The 16,688-nt window shown below is 50.2% G+C and overlaps 4 protein-coding genes across 4 annotated transcripts; 3 read left to right on the forward strand and 1 right to left on the reverse strand.

Annotated features, from left to right (window-relative positions):
• Positions 1–46: 46 nt before the first annotated feature.
• G6M90_00g066890 (uncharacterized protein) lies at positions 47–880 on the forward strand (the record flags this gene model as incomplete). The annotated part of the gene is made up of 1 exon (XM_014684069.1): positions 47–880. One exon carries the CDS (start codon positions 47–49, stop codon positions 878–880), a length of 834 nt encoding a protein of 277 aa, XP_014539555.1.
• A 1,325-nt stretch (positions 881–2,205) lies between these two features.
• On the forward strand, positions 2,206–3,396 carry G6M90_00g066900 (uncharacterized protein; the record flags this gene model as incomplete). Its single annotated transcript, XM_014684070.1, has 2 exons — positions 2,206–2,733; positions 2,800–3,396. The coding sequence occupies 2 exons, from the start codon at positions 2,206–2,208 to the stop codon at positions 3,394–3,396; spliced, it is 1,125 nt and encodes a 374-aa protein (XP_014539556.1).
• A 954-nt stretch (positions 3,397–4,350) lies between these two features.
• G6M90_00g066910 (uncharacterized protein) lies at positions 4,351–5,415 on the forward strand (the record flags this gene model as incomplete). The annotated part of the gene is made up of 1 exon (XM_014684071.1): positions 4,351–5,415. One exon carries the CDS (start codon positions 4,351–4,353, stop codon positions 5,413–5,415), a length of 1,065 nt encoding a protein of 354 aa, XP_014539557.1.
• A 1,232-nt stretch (positions 5,416–6,647) lies between these two features.
• G6M90_00g066920 (uncharacterized protein) lies at positions 6,648–16,491 on the reverse strand (the record flags this gene model as incomplete). The annotated part of the gene is made up of 5 exons (XM_014684072.1): positions 6,648–7,244; positions 7,303–8,075; positions 8,142–9,980; positions 10,043–16,089; positions 16,145–16,491. The coding sequence occupies 5 exons, from the start codon at positions 16,489–16,491 to the stop codon at positions 6,648–6,650; spliced, it is 9,603 nt and encodes a 3,200-aa protein (XP_014539558.1).
• Positions 16,492–16,688: the final 197 nt, after the last annotated feature.

A 16,688-nucleotide genomic window follows, 5' to 3' on the forward strand; every position in this document is an offset into this window, starting at 1 on the left:
CCTTTGCCCTTTCTCTCTCGCCACGGATCCATCCATCGCCGTCAAAATGGGCATCAAAAGATCAAGCCAACACCTTGTTCTGGTTGCAATTTGGGCTGTGCTCTTTCTTATAGGATATTTAAGCCTCTCGCCATCACGCGAAGGCGTGGGCTTTATCAAAAGCCCCTTTAGGCGCAGCAGCAGCATTCGACCTCGGTATATTTTTGTCGATCTTGGTGCCAACATTGGTGACTCACTCGATGCCTTTCTGGGGAAAGAAGACGCCAAGTTTCAGTACGAATTTCCTCGTCCAGACTGGGCACGGTACGAGGAGGCCGGTAAGTTTGCCGGCATTGCACAAGTTCCCAAGAGAATGCTGGCTCATTTTCCATTCTGCAAAATAGATATTTACCTTTTCGAGGGCAACCCGACATTCAACCCGGCGCTTGTTGAGGCAAAGCAGCGACATCGCTCTCGAGGAGTCAACGTCAACATCTTTCCCTCCACGGTTGTAGATGTCAGAGACGGAACTCGTATGTTTTACTTGGATACCATAAATGATGAGCACGACTACTGGGGATCTTCGATTTACGCCAACCACCCCGACGCTGTGGACTCGGGCTCAAACGGAACCGAGCTCACTGCCATTAATATCTCGAGATGGCTCTTAATGAACACTCTACCCCACGACTTTGTTGTGGTCAAGATGGACATTGAAGGAAGCGAGTACGATGTTATTCCGCACATGGCAGAGATGCGGGTGTGGACGGTCATTGATCATCTCCTTGTTGAATGGCATAGCGGATTACACGATGAGGATGCCGTTCGAAGAGCCGAAATGGGGATGAAAAAGTTGGTTGCCGAGGGAGTAAACATGCCTGAATACGATTCCCCTGCTTAGGATGTGAGTTTTTTGAGATGGAGGTTTTGTTGCAACCATGAGTCATTGTTAATTTTACTGCATTCACAATATCGCCTCTGTGGCCAATATGGTGCCTTTTGTGTCGGTCTACTTACCTGCCTAAATAGTCTACTTTCCACGGAGCCATACCATGATGTTTCCACATGCAATTGTCTTTATACTTGGCATGATGTGGGCTGTGGTAAGTGAATGTATGCGTCTTCTGCAACCTCATCCAGAACGAGACTTCTGTGCTCGTTCAAGTATAATTAATTGATCATTATAGATGCAACATCTCCTTCCCAATTGAGCAGCCCTTTCTCTGTTAACAGGGGCCACAAGTACTAATTTAAGTCAATAATAGTGTATTTGGAACTAATGTCGCGAAATACCCGTTTCACTGCTGGGCTTTGGATCAAGCACGCCTGCAAATGTGGTTGGACTTTTTCACATAGACTCGGGTTTCCTCTGACCATTCAGCTGAGACAAATGCTTAGTGACCCTATTGAATACCCCTACAGGTACGGAGTACAAAGTGCAAGTGCGGCTTGCAGCCGCCCAAGGTGCTGAAATCGGAAATTTGATTGTTTGTGGTGAGATTCAAGATGGCCGAAAGGGGGAAAGAAAGGAATGCAATGTGTGCCACCACGGCGCTATTGTCTGCAATCACTACGGAATGATATATACGAGGCACGCGACCCACAAGGTCGGCGACGCCTCCCAAAGTCCAGACTCTTTGCTGTCCGAAGGCGTTGCATGTTGATGGCTGTGGCTTGAGGGCCGTTATCATGAACGGGTTTCGTTTTCCTTTTGGGCCGGGGAATTTGCTCTTATTCTTGCCCGGCAACGACACTTTATTCAGCCATTATGTGCTTTTTTGTCAAAAAATGCCAGCAATATTAGCGAAACAGGGTTCACCGTTCCTGCTGCGCCGCAAGACTATATCGTCAAGATGGCGAAGAGCAATTCTCTTTACACTCATGATCGGCGCCATCATGTCGGCACTGATGCTCACATCGAAACAAGTCGGTCGAATATGTCATGGCAGCTCTTGCGGTTTCTCCAGTCTACGAGGACTATTGGCAAAATGTAAACACGGCCCAGCAAGCAGCCCCCAAAATGATAATATTGTCGACAACGCTTTCGTAGGACATGCGGCACCTAATCTCCCCCTCTCCAAAGACAATGACTGTAACGGGTTCCCAGATACTTCTAAAGTTTTGATACTCATAAAGACTGGAGCATCAGAGGCATATTCAAAGCTTCCGGTTCATCTTCTAACAACGTTGAAGTGTCTTTCGCACAATTTTCTTCTCTTTAGCGACATGGCTGAGAATATTGCCGGCTATACAGTTCATGATAGCCTTGAAACCGTACTGTCGACGGTGAAGGGGACAAATGGAGATTTCGACATCTATCACCGGCAAAACGACTGTCCTATTGCACATGAGCAATGCAACGAGGATCATGATGTTGGTTTCGAAGGCTGGAACCTAGACAAATATAAGAACGTTCATATAGCAGAGCAAGCCTACAAGATGCGACCGGACTATGACTGGTACTTTTTCATCGACGCCGATACCTACGTCAGCTTTCCAACATTGATGGAGTGGCTCCCGGCCGTTGATCCCAACAAGCTTCATTACATTGGTCACGAGAAACATTCCGGATCCTTTCCGTTCGCACATGGCGGTAGTGGATATCTCATGTCAAAAGCAACTATGCGACGCATGTTTTTTGGCAAAACCAGAGTGGGAAACAAGTATGATGAAGCAACGCAGGACGGCTGTTGCGGTGACATTATGTGGAGCGAGATTGTGCTCAACGAGACGGGACTAACTCCTGAGAACATGGTGTGTGAAGCCCCAAGATTCCAACACGGAGCAAAGGGAACAAGTTCTGACTCAAAATGGGGGTAGTGGCCGGTTATCAACGAGTTCAAGCCTCGCACGTTCAATTACTACGAGGACCAATGGTGCCAGCCTCTGATTACGTTGCATCACGTCAATGGAGAGGAGATCAACGACTTGTACGCTTTCGAACGAGGGCAAAACTTTGCCAAGAGGATCACAATCAAGGACATGTACTACCGGTTTGTGGCTACCCATCTGGTCGAATCACGTTCAGACTGGGACAATGGGGGTGAGGACGTCTACTACTTGGATCGCGAGGCTAGAACGTACGAAGAGTCCGAGCTGGAGAAGGCCAAGACGGACGAGCTATCGGAAAAGGAGCTCGTGGCGCATAAGAACTCGTCGAGCTGCAAAGACGTTTGTTATTCTCAGGAGGACTGCTTCCAGTGGAGGTATCGGGATGGTATCTGCGGCCTGGGATATAACAAGATGCGGCTCGGCAATGCCGTAAAGAAAGACGACGATGAAGCCAAACGATCGTTTAGTGGATGGCATATGAATCGGATCAAGAAGTGGATTGATGAGCAAGGTAATTGCAGTGAAACATATCAATGGCGGGTAACGGACGAGCAGAGAAATAGGGATGCAGGAGCACAAAAGTAGATTGTTTAGCCAGCAAATTGATTTTCCCCTTTCCTTTTCTTTCGTCTTGTTGTCTTTATGCTGATGGGTCTCGCCGCGACAGTCCTGCTAGAATGCAGGATAACCGAACCAGAGCAGAGCTCGGTGGTGATGAAACCGATAACATTGAATCGACTGCCAAGTAGGGCTGTGTTCTATGCAAGTAGCAATTGCGGCTGCCAAGTTGCTGCTATTGCCGCCTCGAAGTTGGTTGCGTCAGGATCAGCATCATCTAGTTGCAAGCTACGACGTACATGGCGTCCAGCCAAACTCGCCAGCGCGCATATCCAGGTAGGTGTCAGGAATCCGCGGGAAGTCGGGCCCCAGGCGGGAAGCAGCCGTCAAGTATCAATTGATTGTCTACATATGTACCCACCTTGAGTGTGTGCTCTGGTGCGTTGGGCGGCTCGACTTCCTGGACGCTGCGGCGTTGGGCTAGATGGAGTCGTCGTGCCGGTGGCGCTTGCAAAGAACAAACAATGGTCCATTTGTCTGGGAGTAAGATTCGTGTTTACCGGTTCATGATTTGCCACCGGCTGCCAAACGGTTTCAATATTTCCTGGCTGACGGCATGTTCCAGCCGTCCCCGGTGTCATCGTCAGCCTCGTTCGTGTCTCATGGACCGAGGGGCTGAACATGGATCACTCCTCGTCGAATCCGGCTCCATGTCTTTCCCCGCAAATTGCCACTCGACCTGTTTGCGGTCGCGACTTCTGGCAGCACCTTATGTTACCATGGAATGCGCACCCGATGCAGCATTTTGTTCTTGATCTCTTTCCCGGATCCCGTGCCGCCGTTGCGCCCGCATCTCGTAACGCTGAGTCGCCCAACATCCATCGTCTGCTTGATGTGCCGTCCATCGCTCCCAACTCCGATTTACGCTCCTAGGCAGCATTCCATATCAGGACAGACACAATCCGCCGCCAAAGTGTCGTCATGAATATCCCAAGATGGGCCAAAATCAGCCTTTGCATAACGGGCGCACTCATGATTTACCACGCCAGTACATTCGCTCATAAGCGATATGGCAAGGTCAAATATCTCGAAACGCATCCCTTGCGTGTTTATGGCGATGGAACTTGTGCCGATAGCATCAGGATCTCCCAAGGCCTCATTGAAAAGGCAAAGACGATGCGACAGCAATGCCAAGATTCGGCCTCGCCGCTGCGGACGTATGGCTCCTGGGGCGCGCGGATTGCGACCGTAACGACTCACTTCTCCAGCCCCGATGATCCCCAGAGATTTTATCAAAAGGCCATCGAGACTCACATTCTTCATAACCTCGTACATGGCTCACAGTTGCACGTCCTGTGTACGCCGATTATCGACCACATGTGGAACAAGCAGGCATTTGTTCAGTTCGTGTTGCTGAGCGAGCTGGCAAAACCGCCGCAAGAACGTCTTGAATGGATTTTTTGGGCTGATCGGGACACTATCGTGCTGGACTATTGCCGCCATCCGGCCAGCTATATTCCGGCAAAACTACATCGGAGCTACAATCCAGGCACAGAACCAAGCAAGGAACAAAACATAAACCTGCTCATAACACAGGATACTAGAGGCCTCAATGCAGGCGTCTTCATGATCCGCGTAAGCGAATGGAGTGTCAATTTTCTTAGTGATGTTATTGCCTTTAGGCATTTCAAGCCCGACGTTGAGCTCCCGTTCGACGAACAAACAGCCATGGAGCAACTTCTCTTGGAAGACCGGTACAAAAATAACGTCGTCTACATCCCGCAGCCCTGGCTTAATACGTATGCCTGGGACAATGCGCAGGACTTTATGAGCCGAAAGGATGTGGAAGGCCTAGATGACTGGGCCTCGAGGCGAGGCGACTTTCTCATTCACTTTGCGGGAAACGGGGACAAGGAACTAAACATTGTAGAATATTCACAAGTGGGGGACAAGATTTTTAATATTTGGGAAACGCGCGATATGCTGCGGGATGTAAGCTTGGATATTGAGCGTTTCTGGGGAAATCGCAGCAATGGGCCAGGCTGAACGCCCTTCATGTAAGTCGCTGGACGCCAAACAGCTTGAAATGTAAAAACATATATCCGCCATCACGTTGCACCATTTCTCGAGTCCATGTTCTACCCCCTACCTGTAGGATTTTGGCTGAAGATGATGACATAAAGAAAGCAACAGAATGGTTTCCACGTCATCTTTTCACGTGTGGCCTATCAGCAATCCCCCAAGACCCGGGGCTTTCAATTTATTTGTGGCCTAATCAACAGAGATTGCCAGTGTGTAACATCTTGAGTGGGAGTTGCCTTCACATCGACACCGCGACGGTCGCAGTGACTAGAGCCCGCAGCAACAATGATGTTGAAAAGCCTCCAATACCGGTTGCAGGTTATACCTGTTGGACTCATGATCCCTATGACTTTTTATCTGTTAAAGGAGAATAACATGGGCAATTTAAACAAATCTCTTGCAGCTTCCATCGCTCCCCAGCTGCGAGCACACGCCGCGAGTCGTGAAAGCTGAGGGTGGACGGAGAGCTCCTAGCACCAGACAGTACATGCAGCAAGTGCCATTGACACGCTTGGTCAAACCAGCAAATCATGACCTCGAAAGCGTCATGTGTCCAAGGGAATGTCACCACCACCAGCAGCTCAGGCGCCGGGGCTGAATTCAAGGCTTGCACTGGCCAGTTGCTGTTTCAGCCAAGGATTCGATAGCACATGCAGGGCATTGATGCGACTCCCTCTATTATTGCCAAGGACCTTTAGATTCGCAACACGGCTTGCATTATCAGGATGTGATTTTACGTGCTGTCCATGTCAGGGAATGCAATCATGTGGCAATGATAAAAGTGATATCGTAATCAGATCCTACTTTACAAGATGACTACAATTCCATCCCGAACCCGTCTTGGCCGCTCGTGTCAAAACTCTCGCAATATTGCAGCCAGACTGCGTCTCTAACCAGCTTCCACAGCGCACATGGCATCCAAGAGAAGCATCAATGATAAAATATTCAAGTCGCCCCAATGGCATGTAGCCACTATTGGCCCACCAAAATACGCAACAGCAAACAGCGCGAGCCTACCAAATCTTTTTTTTGTTGGCTCAATATTCCCACCCATGCAAGTCTAATTAATACGTACGTATCGCACAGACTGCAGTCCTTCCACGCCTCAAATTGCGTGTCTCCTATAAACATCGTTCGTATTCGATCGTATCCGGGGCCTGTCAATTCTGTGTCGCAACATTACCATGTCGATGTTGTTATTCCTCGGCGTCGTCAGTCGACTCGGTATCGTCGGCGTCGCCATCTTCATCTGTCTCCTCAAGGCGCGGTTCGTCTGAGCTAATACTCGCGGCACTCTCATAGTTGGCCTCATGACTCAGAAAGAAGAAATGGCCCTCATGTAGATGTTGACGCTGGCACACAAATCCAACAGGGGTATTCAAAATGTCGTCTGTCTGGCGCCTATACGTAACCCACTCCTGAAGAAATTGAAGAGGTTCACTGATCCGAATGCCCATAGAAGATGCAGATTGTTGCTCGTCCGGGTGAACGCCTAACCAGCTGAGAAGAGCGTTGTATTCTAAAAACTTAAAGTACAATCTGCCGCTCAAAATACCGACCTCGATGCTAAGCCAGGTAGGCAGTGTGGAATTTCTTGGCCAGTTCGGAACGGCCAGGTAGCTAAGGCAATTGAAGACCTGCATTGACTTTGTCACCGGAGCCGTATAGCCAAGTAACCAGACGAGAGGCGTATCCATGTTTCGAAGCACCGGCATGATGGCATCGGCCTCCTCCGGGATGATGAGCAGTGCTGTTTCTGACGATGGATTCCACAGGATCCAATGGACGGGTCGCTAACTACAGTTAGAATGCGGATGATGTGGCATACAAGGGCAACGTTCTCAAACTCACCAAGATCTCGTGTCTCGCCATACCGCGACCAACTTTAATTGTACGAGTATACTCCCAAGAGACGTAGAAACGGGAGCTGGTAGACTTGACACCAAATTGCTTCCCAATCTTTGTACTTCCCACGTAGTCAAAAGCCTGCATCAAAGGCCCTCGTTGGCCAGCAGCCTTGGTATCTAGCTGACCCGTTGTGATGAAAACCATGATGGCATGGTCAACCCCAGGAAATTCATGTGCAGTATGTTCCGTCCTCTTCTGTTTCTCACGTACTTGTTCAACTTCAAAGACAACTTCTCTCTCCTGCTCCACCTCCATTAATGCAGAGGAACAGCTCGACTGCCCGTGCCGGGCCATATCCGCAACATTGAGAGCAAATGTCTGAAGCCGTCGAGAAGCCACTTCGACGAGGCCAACCTGCTCGGACTGCGTCCTTGGCCCGTACATAAGCTGCAGCGTTTGCTGCTCTTCGTTTCGGATCACTTCGAGGACTTTCTCCAGGTGCGTTTTGTTCGTGGCAAAGTTAGGATGCTTCCACACAATGTCGGTGCGACGGCAGAAATCTTGGCACTGTGAAAAATGGAGAGCCATCATCTGTTCATTGGCTTTGCAACTCTGCTCGAGGAGCCAGCGTACTACATCCACCGAAGTAGGTATTACATGGCGTGGCGGCTCATGAGTGTGTGCTCTACGCACGTCGAGTATGCTGCGATACACCTCTGGTGGTGCCAAGAATGCCACTGACTGGGTTGTTCCGAGCTGCCTGAGTCTCATGGCGGCTGTCAACGTGTTAATCAAATACCCTCAAGAAATTTTTTCGTTGCTACTGTGCTTGGAAACCCCACCTTGAACGGTTTGATCCTTTGTTTGTCCCGAGCCCAATGTAACCGCCCCCTTTGCTTCGACAGGCAACTTCAAGTCTGTCCCACGAGTGTGACCTTCGTCAATGTACACCACACAGGTTTTGAGATCGTTGGCGAAGGGGCTTGCAATGAGAGGCATTGGTTGACTCCGAAACCGTGATCGAACCATGATCTGACCATTTGGCCCAAAATATACCGCGCCCTGTGCCTGAGTGTCAATATCCAGCCATGTTTTCGCGACGTCCTCATTTTGCATTTCCAGAATGTGAGCCCCCGCATCTATGAGTATTCGTATTCCTTTATCGCAAAGAAATTTTAGTGTTTCTTTTTCGTCAAATCTTATCCCAGCTTTTGCAGCAAGGTGGCAGTCTTTGTTTCTGCTCTCCAACAGATGACACAGCACTTCCGCATTTGTGCAAAGTAACTTGGGTAGGTCATCTTGCTTGATAGTTTGCGGCAACATCCTTTTATTATCATTAGTCCCACTAAAGCCGGTTGTGAGGCTATCATGGCCGTCCCGCTTGATTGGTTGTAACAGGTCTGATTGCAGCAGAGGAATGTCCCAGCCCGATGCTTGAATCTTCACCGAGAACTGCTTGGCATGGACAGGGAAAACGTAGGTGTTAAGATGATGATTTATCACAGTGCGGTCAAACCTCAGATATCCCCAAAGTGTTTCCACTTGTAGGTCATTCCCTAGATCAACACTATTCCAATACCGAAGAGACGAGGGCAGGGAGGCACATGAGCAAATCCATCGATCGTAGTGAGCTACTGGGTCGTCTGATTGCATAATTCCTTGCAACCCTTGCTTGACCTGTTCCTTGGATAAGCCTTGTTGATAGAAGGCCAGGCAAGTAAGAATAAGTGCGGTATCTGGATGTCCATACTCGGCCGCTTGCGAGGGGACACCCTTGGCTTCAAAAGGCACCGCAATGGGTTGCCTTTCTGGGTGTAATCCATACTGAATGTTCCACTTCTTCTTGAGACAGAGCAGAAGAATGCGTTCTGAGATAAGTCCTCGAAGGAGGTAAAGAATCTTTGGTCCAAAAGCTTCATCTTTGAGGGACTTGATTGCGTTGTCCCAAACTGCAGAAGACACCTGAGCCCCGCTGATAATCTGCCTGAGACATCTGACATTATCTGAGCTCGATTCTTGTATTTGGAGTCGTGGCAGCCGGCCGTTGCAGACATCGTCGATAAGCAGCTCATTCAGTGCATCTTCCGGTTTGGTGGTCAGAAAGTGGATGATGGGATATCGGTGTCTCTGAACGACAACAATCTTGCCATCGAATTGGTCCTGGAGACTTGAAGCGTGCTTCTCGACCAAGCTCAGCAGTTCCTCCACAACAAGCCAGCGATACGGATGGCCGTCAACGACAGTAAAGTCCCCGCTGGGGTAGATCAATTGCGTTTGGACGGACAAGGTCAAATCAGACTCATCCAAAATGTCGCGGCAAGTGATATCTAGCCAGCGCTGAATCTCCACCATTTCTTTGCCAACTTTCTGCTGTCCATCTGTAAGGCGCTGCATCCCACTCAGCTTGAAGGAAAGAATATGCGCCGGGAGGCAAATCATCACCCCTCCCGTCACCTGCATCTCTTCGTGAATGGCCCGATATCGAGACAATGTGGCTGCGTCGGAAGGTGATCGCCTCGCAAAGGGGACGTGACGAACCTGGCGTCCGACGAGGCCCCCAATACGGCTTTGGATGACCTGTGCTGTTTGAAGTAAGAGTGCTTTTGGGACTACAATTCTGCAGAGTTTGGTCTTGTCTGCCAAAATCAGCGCAGCCATTGGCATCACAACAGATGTTTTCCCTGGAAACGTAGTCAGTCATACAGCTATAGTCGAAGAAAGCGCGAGGAATCACGCCTCTCACCTTTGCCCATATTCATTTGCAGAACGGAGTTTTCTTCGGATTGCGGTGAAATGATAGCCTTTGCTACTTCCACCTGAAGAGGCCTGATCAGGATATTGTTGTCAATTTCAAGCAACAGCCATTCTGGATAGATCATTGGAGTCCAGTTGGAATGACCTGTGCTATTCTTCTCCTCGAGGAGCTTCTTTTTGTCGCCACACCGTTCTGCATCCTGCATTCGCAGAAGTTGCTGCAGTTTGGTAACCAAGATTCCAAGCTGGACCAAGGATTTTTTCAGCGGCAAAGAAAGGTGCTTGAAGTTATCGAGACGGAGCTGCTCAAGGATGGCAGCAAGAGAGTCACCCGGCCACAAGTGACCTGCTTCAAGCCAGAAATAGCATGCGTCCTGGCTGGACAAATGATTTTCAACGAGAATTATTTTTTCACGTAGATCCTTTTCGACTGCGGCAATTTCGGCTTCTAAGCTTCCTGTGGTCAACGCAAGCCCGGCCATAGCAAGCTCCAGAGTTTGCAGCTGAGGCTGCTCAAGATCCCATGCCATCGCTGCGATTGAATCCTTAAGGTCTTGGCCATACTGCTGCTTAATTAAATTTTTAGCCGCCTTAAAAGGTTGAACTATTTGATGCAGCATCGACAGTTCTTCCGAAATGCGCGGGAGTCTGTTGAGAATACTATGGTCCTTGGAGTGGCCAGAGGCGTCTAATCGCGAGGGCTTTGGCAGCCGAGAATCCTTGGCAAAGATCTCAATTTTTCCACGGCTATTCCGAAACACCTTGGTAAGACATGGAACGTGGTACACAACCCTGGGGAAGCTTGAAGTTTGAGGAGGTATCCGTGAATCTTGAAGAGTTGCCCATGAAGCTTGAAAAGTTGTCCATGAAACTTGAGCAGCTGTCCTTGTCGTTGAGAAGCTGGGCTGCGCAGTATGCAAAGCTCTTTGAGAGGCCAAGTTGGCATTGCTACACTCGTTGCGGAGTTTTTCCGCCTCATCTTCGAGAGACTGGACATAATCTGACAAGACAAGATTTTGCGACAGCCTTTGCAACTCTGGCCCCAGGCATTCCCAGACCTTTGCCACATCCGTATACTTGAATTCTAACTCAGTCCAAGATTCCACAAACTGGGCGAATGTGAGTGGAACATCGGGCCACGCCTTTTCCAGCCAAGATGCCACTGAGTCTGCCTCTTGCGCGATGCAGATCTCGTACTTGTACTTCATCCTGGCGCGAGGTTTGGGCCCCTTGTCGCAATTGACGCGAGCGGATACGTAAGCCGAATAAGAATCCTGGGCATACGAGAGCAAATCCTCGATGTGTGACTTGTTGAACTTCGGGAAATGGCTGAAATCCGTAAATCTGTGTATATTGGGCGGTTCAATATCCCGCATGGTGCCGTTATTTGCGACAGCCACCAGCCAGGCAATGGCTTCCGCGTCGGCCTGTTCGCCAAAAGCGTACAGTGCAAGAGTCATTTGAGCAATGTAGTATGTCGCGCCATCCGGACATCTCAACATTGTTATCAACGGGCCAAACGCCTGGGATGCATGGGCATTCAAATTTCGTTGAATGTCCAGTGTACTCAAGTTGCCGTTGAAGCCATCGATATTCCGCCACTCCTCCAAGATGGGGCTTAGTTCAGGAAGCTCCGAAATTGCGCCAGATCCTTCCCGGAGTTCCTTGATGACGCGATAAACTCGAGTACTTTCTTTGGACTGATAACTGGAGCCACGCGGTATGTACAACCTATCGTCATTGGCCTGCGATAGTACTCCTAGAACCCAAGGATACTTGTTCCGTTCATAAACCTGCCGGCGAATAATGCCCCGAAGAGCGAGATGATGTAGGTCTGGAAGGTCCATCTCAAGTAGGCCTTGTTCATCTGTGGCCTTCTCGGGGATATCCAGCGCCTGGGATTGCCGAAGTATATCTCCTGCGTGAATCGCTAGATACTCATGTTGGATTGTGGCTGTCAAGCTCTTGTCCCAAAAAGCTTTTTGGTAAAGTCTCTTGTATTCTGGATAGTATATCCGCCTCGGGCTGAGGGCAATGATCGCGGACAATATTGTCTTTGGAAGAACCCCTAGTGGTTTCCATGGCTGGCTTTGGGCAGCGGTTAAGCATAGGCAAGCCTCTTCGGTTCCTGTCCGCCCAGTAAGCTCGTCTGGTATAGGGAAGGATGTTATGGCATGAATCAAAGCTTTCATGTATAACAGGGAAGGCTCGGGGGCACAGTTGAGTCTCCCTAGGAGAGGATCAACAGTGAACAGAGCATAGGTGCCCTCATTCGAGATCTTGACTGAAACATGTGGCCCCTGTCTTTCCCAGGAAAGGGGTCCAATAGGAACCATGACGCTTTTGCGACGAGAGTTCGAGGCATTGCGCAGCACGAGCTTGCTTTCAAGACCATAAAGTGTACCTATATCTTGCACTGGATCAATTTCAGATTGAAGCTGCTGAGAGTATAGCAAGCCTCTAGTCTTGACGAAGAAACGCATTTCGAGACGCTTAATCTCAACAGAAAGACGGCCATTGTCGCTTAGTGGTTGATAGATGGTCAAGTTCCCTGGATTCTCAAAGTTTTCAAAGATGTGCATGATCTTCTTCCCTACCTCCGACTGCGGCTCGACGAGACACGTGCCGTCTTTGGCCGTCGTTGCACCTGGCACCAGGCCCATTTTCTGTTGGCGGGTGGCCATTCGTGTTCGAACATTCAAGACCCAGTTGGAAGACTTTGATGACCATATGTTAGGCTTTCGACGCATCTCAAGCGTACCCGTGCGCAAGTTCAACCAGTGCACGCAGCCATCAACTAGCCCAGAAGGAAGGTCCGGCACTGTGTCGCCCTTGAAGATCTCTCGAGGAACGTGCTCCATGATGTAGCCCCTGAATTTGGCACGAATGACCACTTTGCCTTTCCTGATCCCAACGTGGACGTCGTGGTTGCTGACACTGTTGACGATCTGATATTCCATTCCAGCCATACCCGAGGGTCTTGTAAGTAGGTGTTGCCCCTGGAAAAGCTCCAAGACATTCTTGTCATCTCTGATCTTGAGGGGTAGTCTGCCCAACGGCTTACCATCTATCAAGAGATGTCCCTGGAGAGCATGATAGTGAACGGTCTGGGAGGCGACCAGTCCCGTTCCAACGGTTCTTGATGCCATCCAATGCCCCTTATTGAGGAAGCTCCATTCTGAAAATGAACGAGACTCCGTGCTCCCCGCATCTGTCCAAGTCTCATTGATGACTGTCTCTAATGCCGAAAAATTTGAAAGCGTCCATGCTCTGATCTTGTCGCTCATGGAGTAAGCCCTTGTCATGTCCTGAACCAGTAGTTGCTTTATTTGGGGGGGGACGTCGTCTAGGTTTACAATGAGATTCTCCGAGAGCGCGATGGATGCCCGGAAAAAATGGAGGGCTTCTTCCTCTCCAAACCGAGGCTCATTGTCGGGGGCCAGAAAAATGTCAAAAGTTTGGCGGTAAAGCATTGCGGCGCCAAATGCACTGTGGGCTGCTTTCCGCGCCGTCTCCCCGTTGTCTGTGTGCCTCAATTCATCACGAAGCTGAGATATCCAGAGAGACAGAACCTCCCGGGTTTGACGGAGCAACTTGGCCACGTTTGACCTGAAATTACTGGGGCACAAGTTGTGCAATCGTAGGCTGAGAGTTGTGAGAGTGCTCATGCAGATTAGGTCTTTTCGGCCAGAACGCAGGGCATTTAGACGTAGTCGAATCTGGTGCTCTAATCTTTCGCAGAATGCCGCATCGTGGAAAATATAATGGACTTTGCCCAAGATTTCCGACGTCTGATCTGGACCAGACTGTAATGCCAATCGTGTAAAGAACTTGAACGTCGTGTCGCTGCTGGGATTCAGATTTGTCGATCCAAGCTCAGAGACAAGCACAATCCATCGTCTGTATACGCCCGAGATGGCTCGCTGATATGCTGTGTACTCATGGGGAGACATGTCTCGGGGGCATGCATCTTGGTGAGCCGCAATCTCATAGGAGCTCGGGTGCTCTGAGTTGTCCATGTATAACGAAGCGTCGGCAAATGGATCTAAAATACTTTCAGGAAGCCAAGAACCGAGTAAATGATGATACCAGGGTGCCTCGTCATGCTCGTGCGGCCATATGCAGTTTTCTTGGTCATAGTATGCAAAATCCGGACCAAAGGGCAATAGCACTTGATCTTCGGACTTGGGCATCTTTTGCTTACGATAATGTGTTTGCAAAAAAGACTTCTGATGAGATGCCAAAGTTATCGAGGTTGACACATTTTTGTGCTCAAATTCCCGCAGAGGTTTCAAGTCCTCTAAATAGGTATTCGCACAACTTTCCTCAAATTCCTTCACTCCCAACATCCTCAATGCCCAGGTCGCATCCCGATACAAGCAGAGATATTCGGGCATGTTGAGTTCGAGCAAAATGGCCGCTTTGGCCGATTCTTCTTCGGGAAGGAATGCCTCATGAACCATGATTTTAAGGCGCTTACGACGACGCGCCTGCCGGCATCTTTCACAGCGGTCCCCAAAGAGACGGCCGTCCTGCATGCGACTGCAACAACAGACCCCCTGCTGAATTTGGTCTGATAATTCCTCGTATCTGGCCATGAGTTGATCTAGTTCTATTTTCTTGGCCTGCGCGGACTTTGCATACGCATTTCCAATCTGTGAACTGAGAGGTTGCAGGCCAAAGCTGTCATCGTTGTCTCGGAAAAGTGTTGCAGGGAAAGCCGCGGTACAACCGGGGTGACTGAAGATGGTCCCATGGCCGGTCTTGCAGCGCTTGATGCGGTCAGATATATATCGCTGCACATGGCGGAGTCGCTCCATGTCGTTTCTTGTCATGAGACAAAGCATGTCTATAGCCTCGGGAACAAATACGGGGTGATAGTCTCGGAGAAGGGGACAAATCGTGGTTGCTAGAGAGTCGATAGCAACCCAAAGCTCAAAAAGATTGAGCAGATACTGGCTCATGAGGATCTCATTGTTGCGGTAGTAGTAACCAACCTTTTTCATGTAATTGAGCATTGTCGAAGAAAGCTTGATACATTTAGCTTCGGGCGAAGGAAATGAACCACGTAGCACCGACATTGTTACGCTGTCCCAGACGATGAGCTTGCAGCATTGGGTTGCGAGCTTGTCGACCTGAGACACTGTTCCTTCAGCGAGCGAGGGAGGGCCGAGGAGACCCTGTCGTTTGGGTGGTTCTACCCCGGTAGTCAAAAGGCTCTGTAGCTTACTGCGGCTGTTTTGTAATTTCAAGACCAGATCGCTGCTGGGAGCGCGCACGGGAAGAAGTGGTATGGGACGAGTTGCCCTTCTCTTGTGGGCGTGCCAGAGGGTTGTCATGGCCCGCTTGGCGTTGGCTACAGTGGATTCGAAAAAGGATCTTGTCTTGGAGAACTCTCTTTCGTACAGCTGACGGAGGGCAACAGGAGCTTCAGACATGGCAGTTTGCAGCTTGGCGAGCCGACGGCACAGTTTGGCCTGCAACATGAGAGTCTTTTCGGGATGTAGAGCGGGCTGGCAGTCGGTCAGAAGATGAGCAAGGACGACGCACATGGCGAACTTGAAGTGGACGCGACTGGTACCGAGATCATCGCCGCATGAAGTCAACAGAATTCGCTGGACGGCAACTCGAAGCGCCAGCCAGTAGGGAGAGCGCCTCCAAGGAGTTTCGGACGCTATTCTAAGCACAACGTCGTCTCTGATGCGTTTTTGAACGGCATGGACGGGAAAGGGCCTCCCCGTGGCTTCAAGGAACGACATGAGCATTTCCGTGATGAGGGCCGGGCTCGGAGTATCGCGTGGCTCGACAACCATTCCTCCCCCCTTGGATGATCGGGCTGCGAACTTGTCCAAGGCGACCTCACTGGCCTGCTCCAAGAACTCTGCAAGGACATGCTGGAACGCATCTTTGCTGAACTCGGACTCGGCTACAGCAGCAGAACGACCAGGAAAAGTCCACTGGAGGGCGTGGTTGGCTTCGAGTACAGCCGGAGCAGTAGGTGAAGCCTCGAATGCCTCGAAGACCACCTCGTTGGTGCTATGCAACTTGTCAGCGAGGAACAAGTCTACAGCAAGCTACATGAGATACGCACTCGTTGTTTTTGTGAATGATGATGACAGCGTTTTGCTGCACAGCGTGAAGGACAAGCCAGGCAACGGATTCGTCTTGAGCAACTTGGGAGAAGGCTGCCGCCAGAGATTCCTTGGAGGCGGGGTCCCGGTTCAGATGCTGTGTCAGGAGCAAGGACGCCTCAACAGTGTCCCAAAGGTTTTCGGTTTCACGGCACTTCATTTGCTTGCAAGCGTCGAGGAAGCGTGCCGTCAGCTCCCGGTTGAGCGGCATGGAGTCGGTTTCTGGGGCTACTGGAAGCCTGGGGGGCAAGACCAGATGGTCAAATACAGCCTCCAGCAGCCGTGGTTGAGACGACCTTTCCGGCATGGGGAGATGCCCTGGGAGAAGCCCCGTGAGATGAAGCTGTTGGGTCTCGTTGGTTTGGGCGTGATGATGATGATTGTAAAATTTCGGTGTGAAGATTGAAGCGGAGCCTCACGCACGAAGGATGCAAGGCACAGACTGGCACATGCAGGCAAACGGCCAAGCGAGTCGGTGAGGCTGCCCACAGGCCTGGTCGTCTG

Source organism: Metarhizium brunneum, chromosome 4 (assembly GCF_013426205.1).
Source record: "Metarhizium brunneum chromosome 4, complete sequence".
NCBI classification, from domain to species: domain Eukaryota; kingdom Fungi; phylum Ascomycota; class Sordariomycetes; order Hypocreales; family Clavicipitaceae; genus Metarhizium; species Metarhizium brunneum.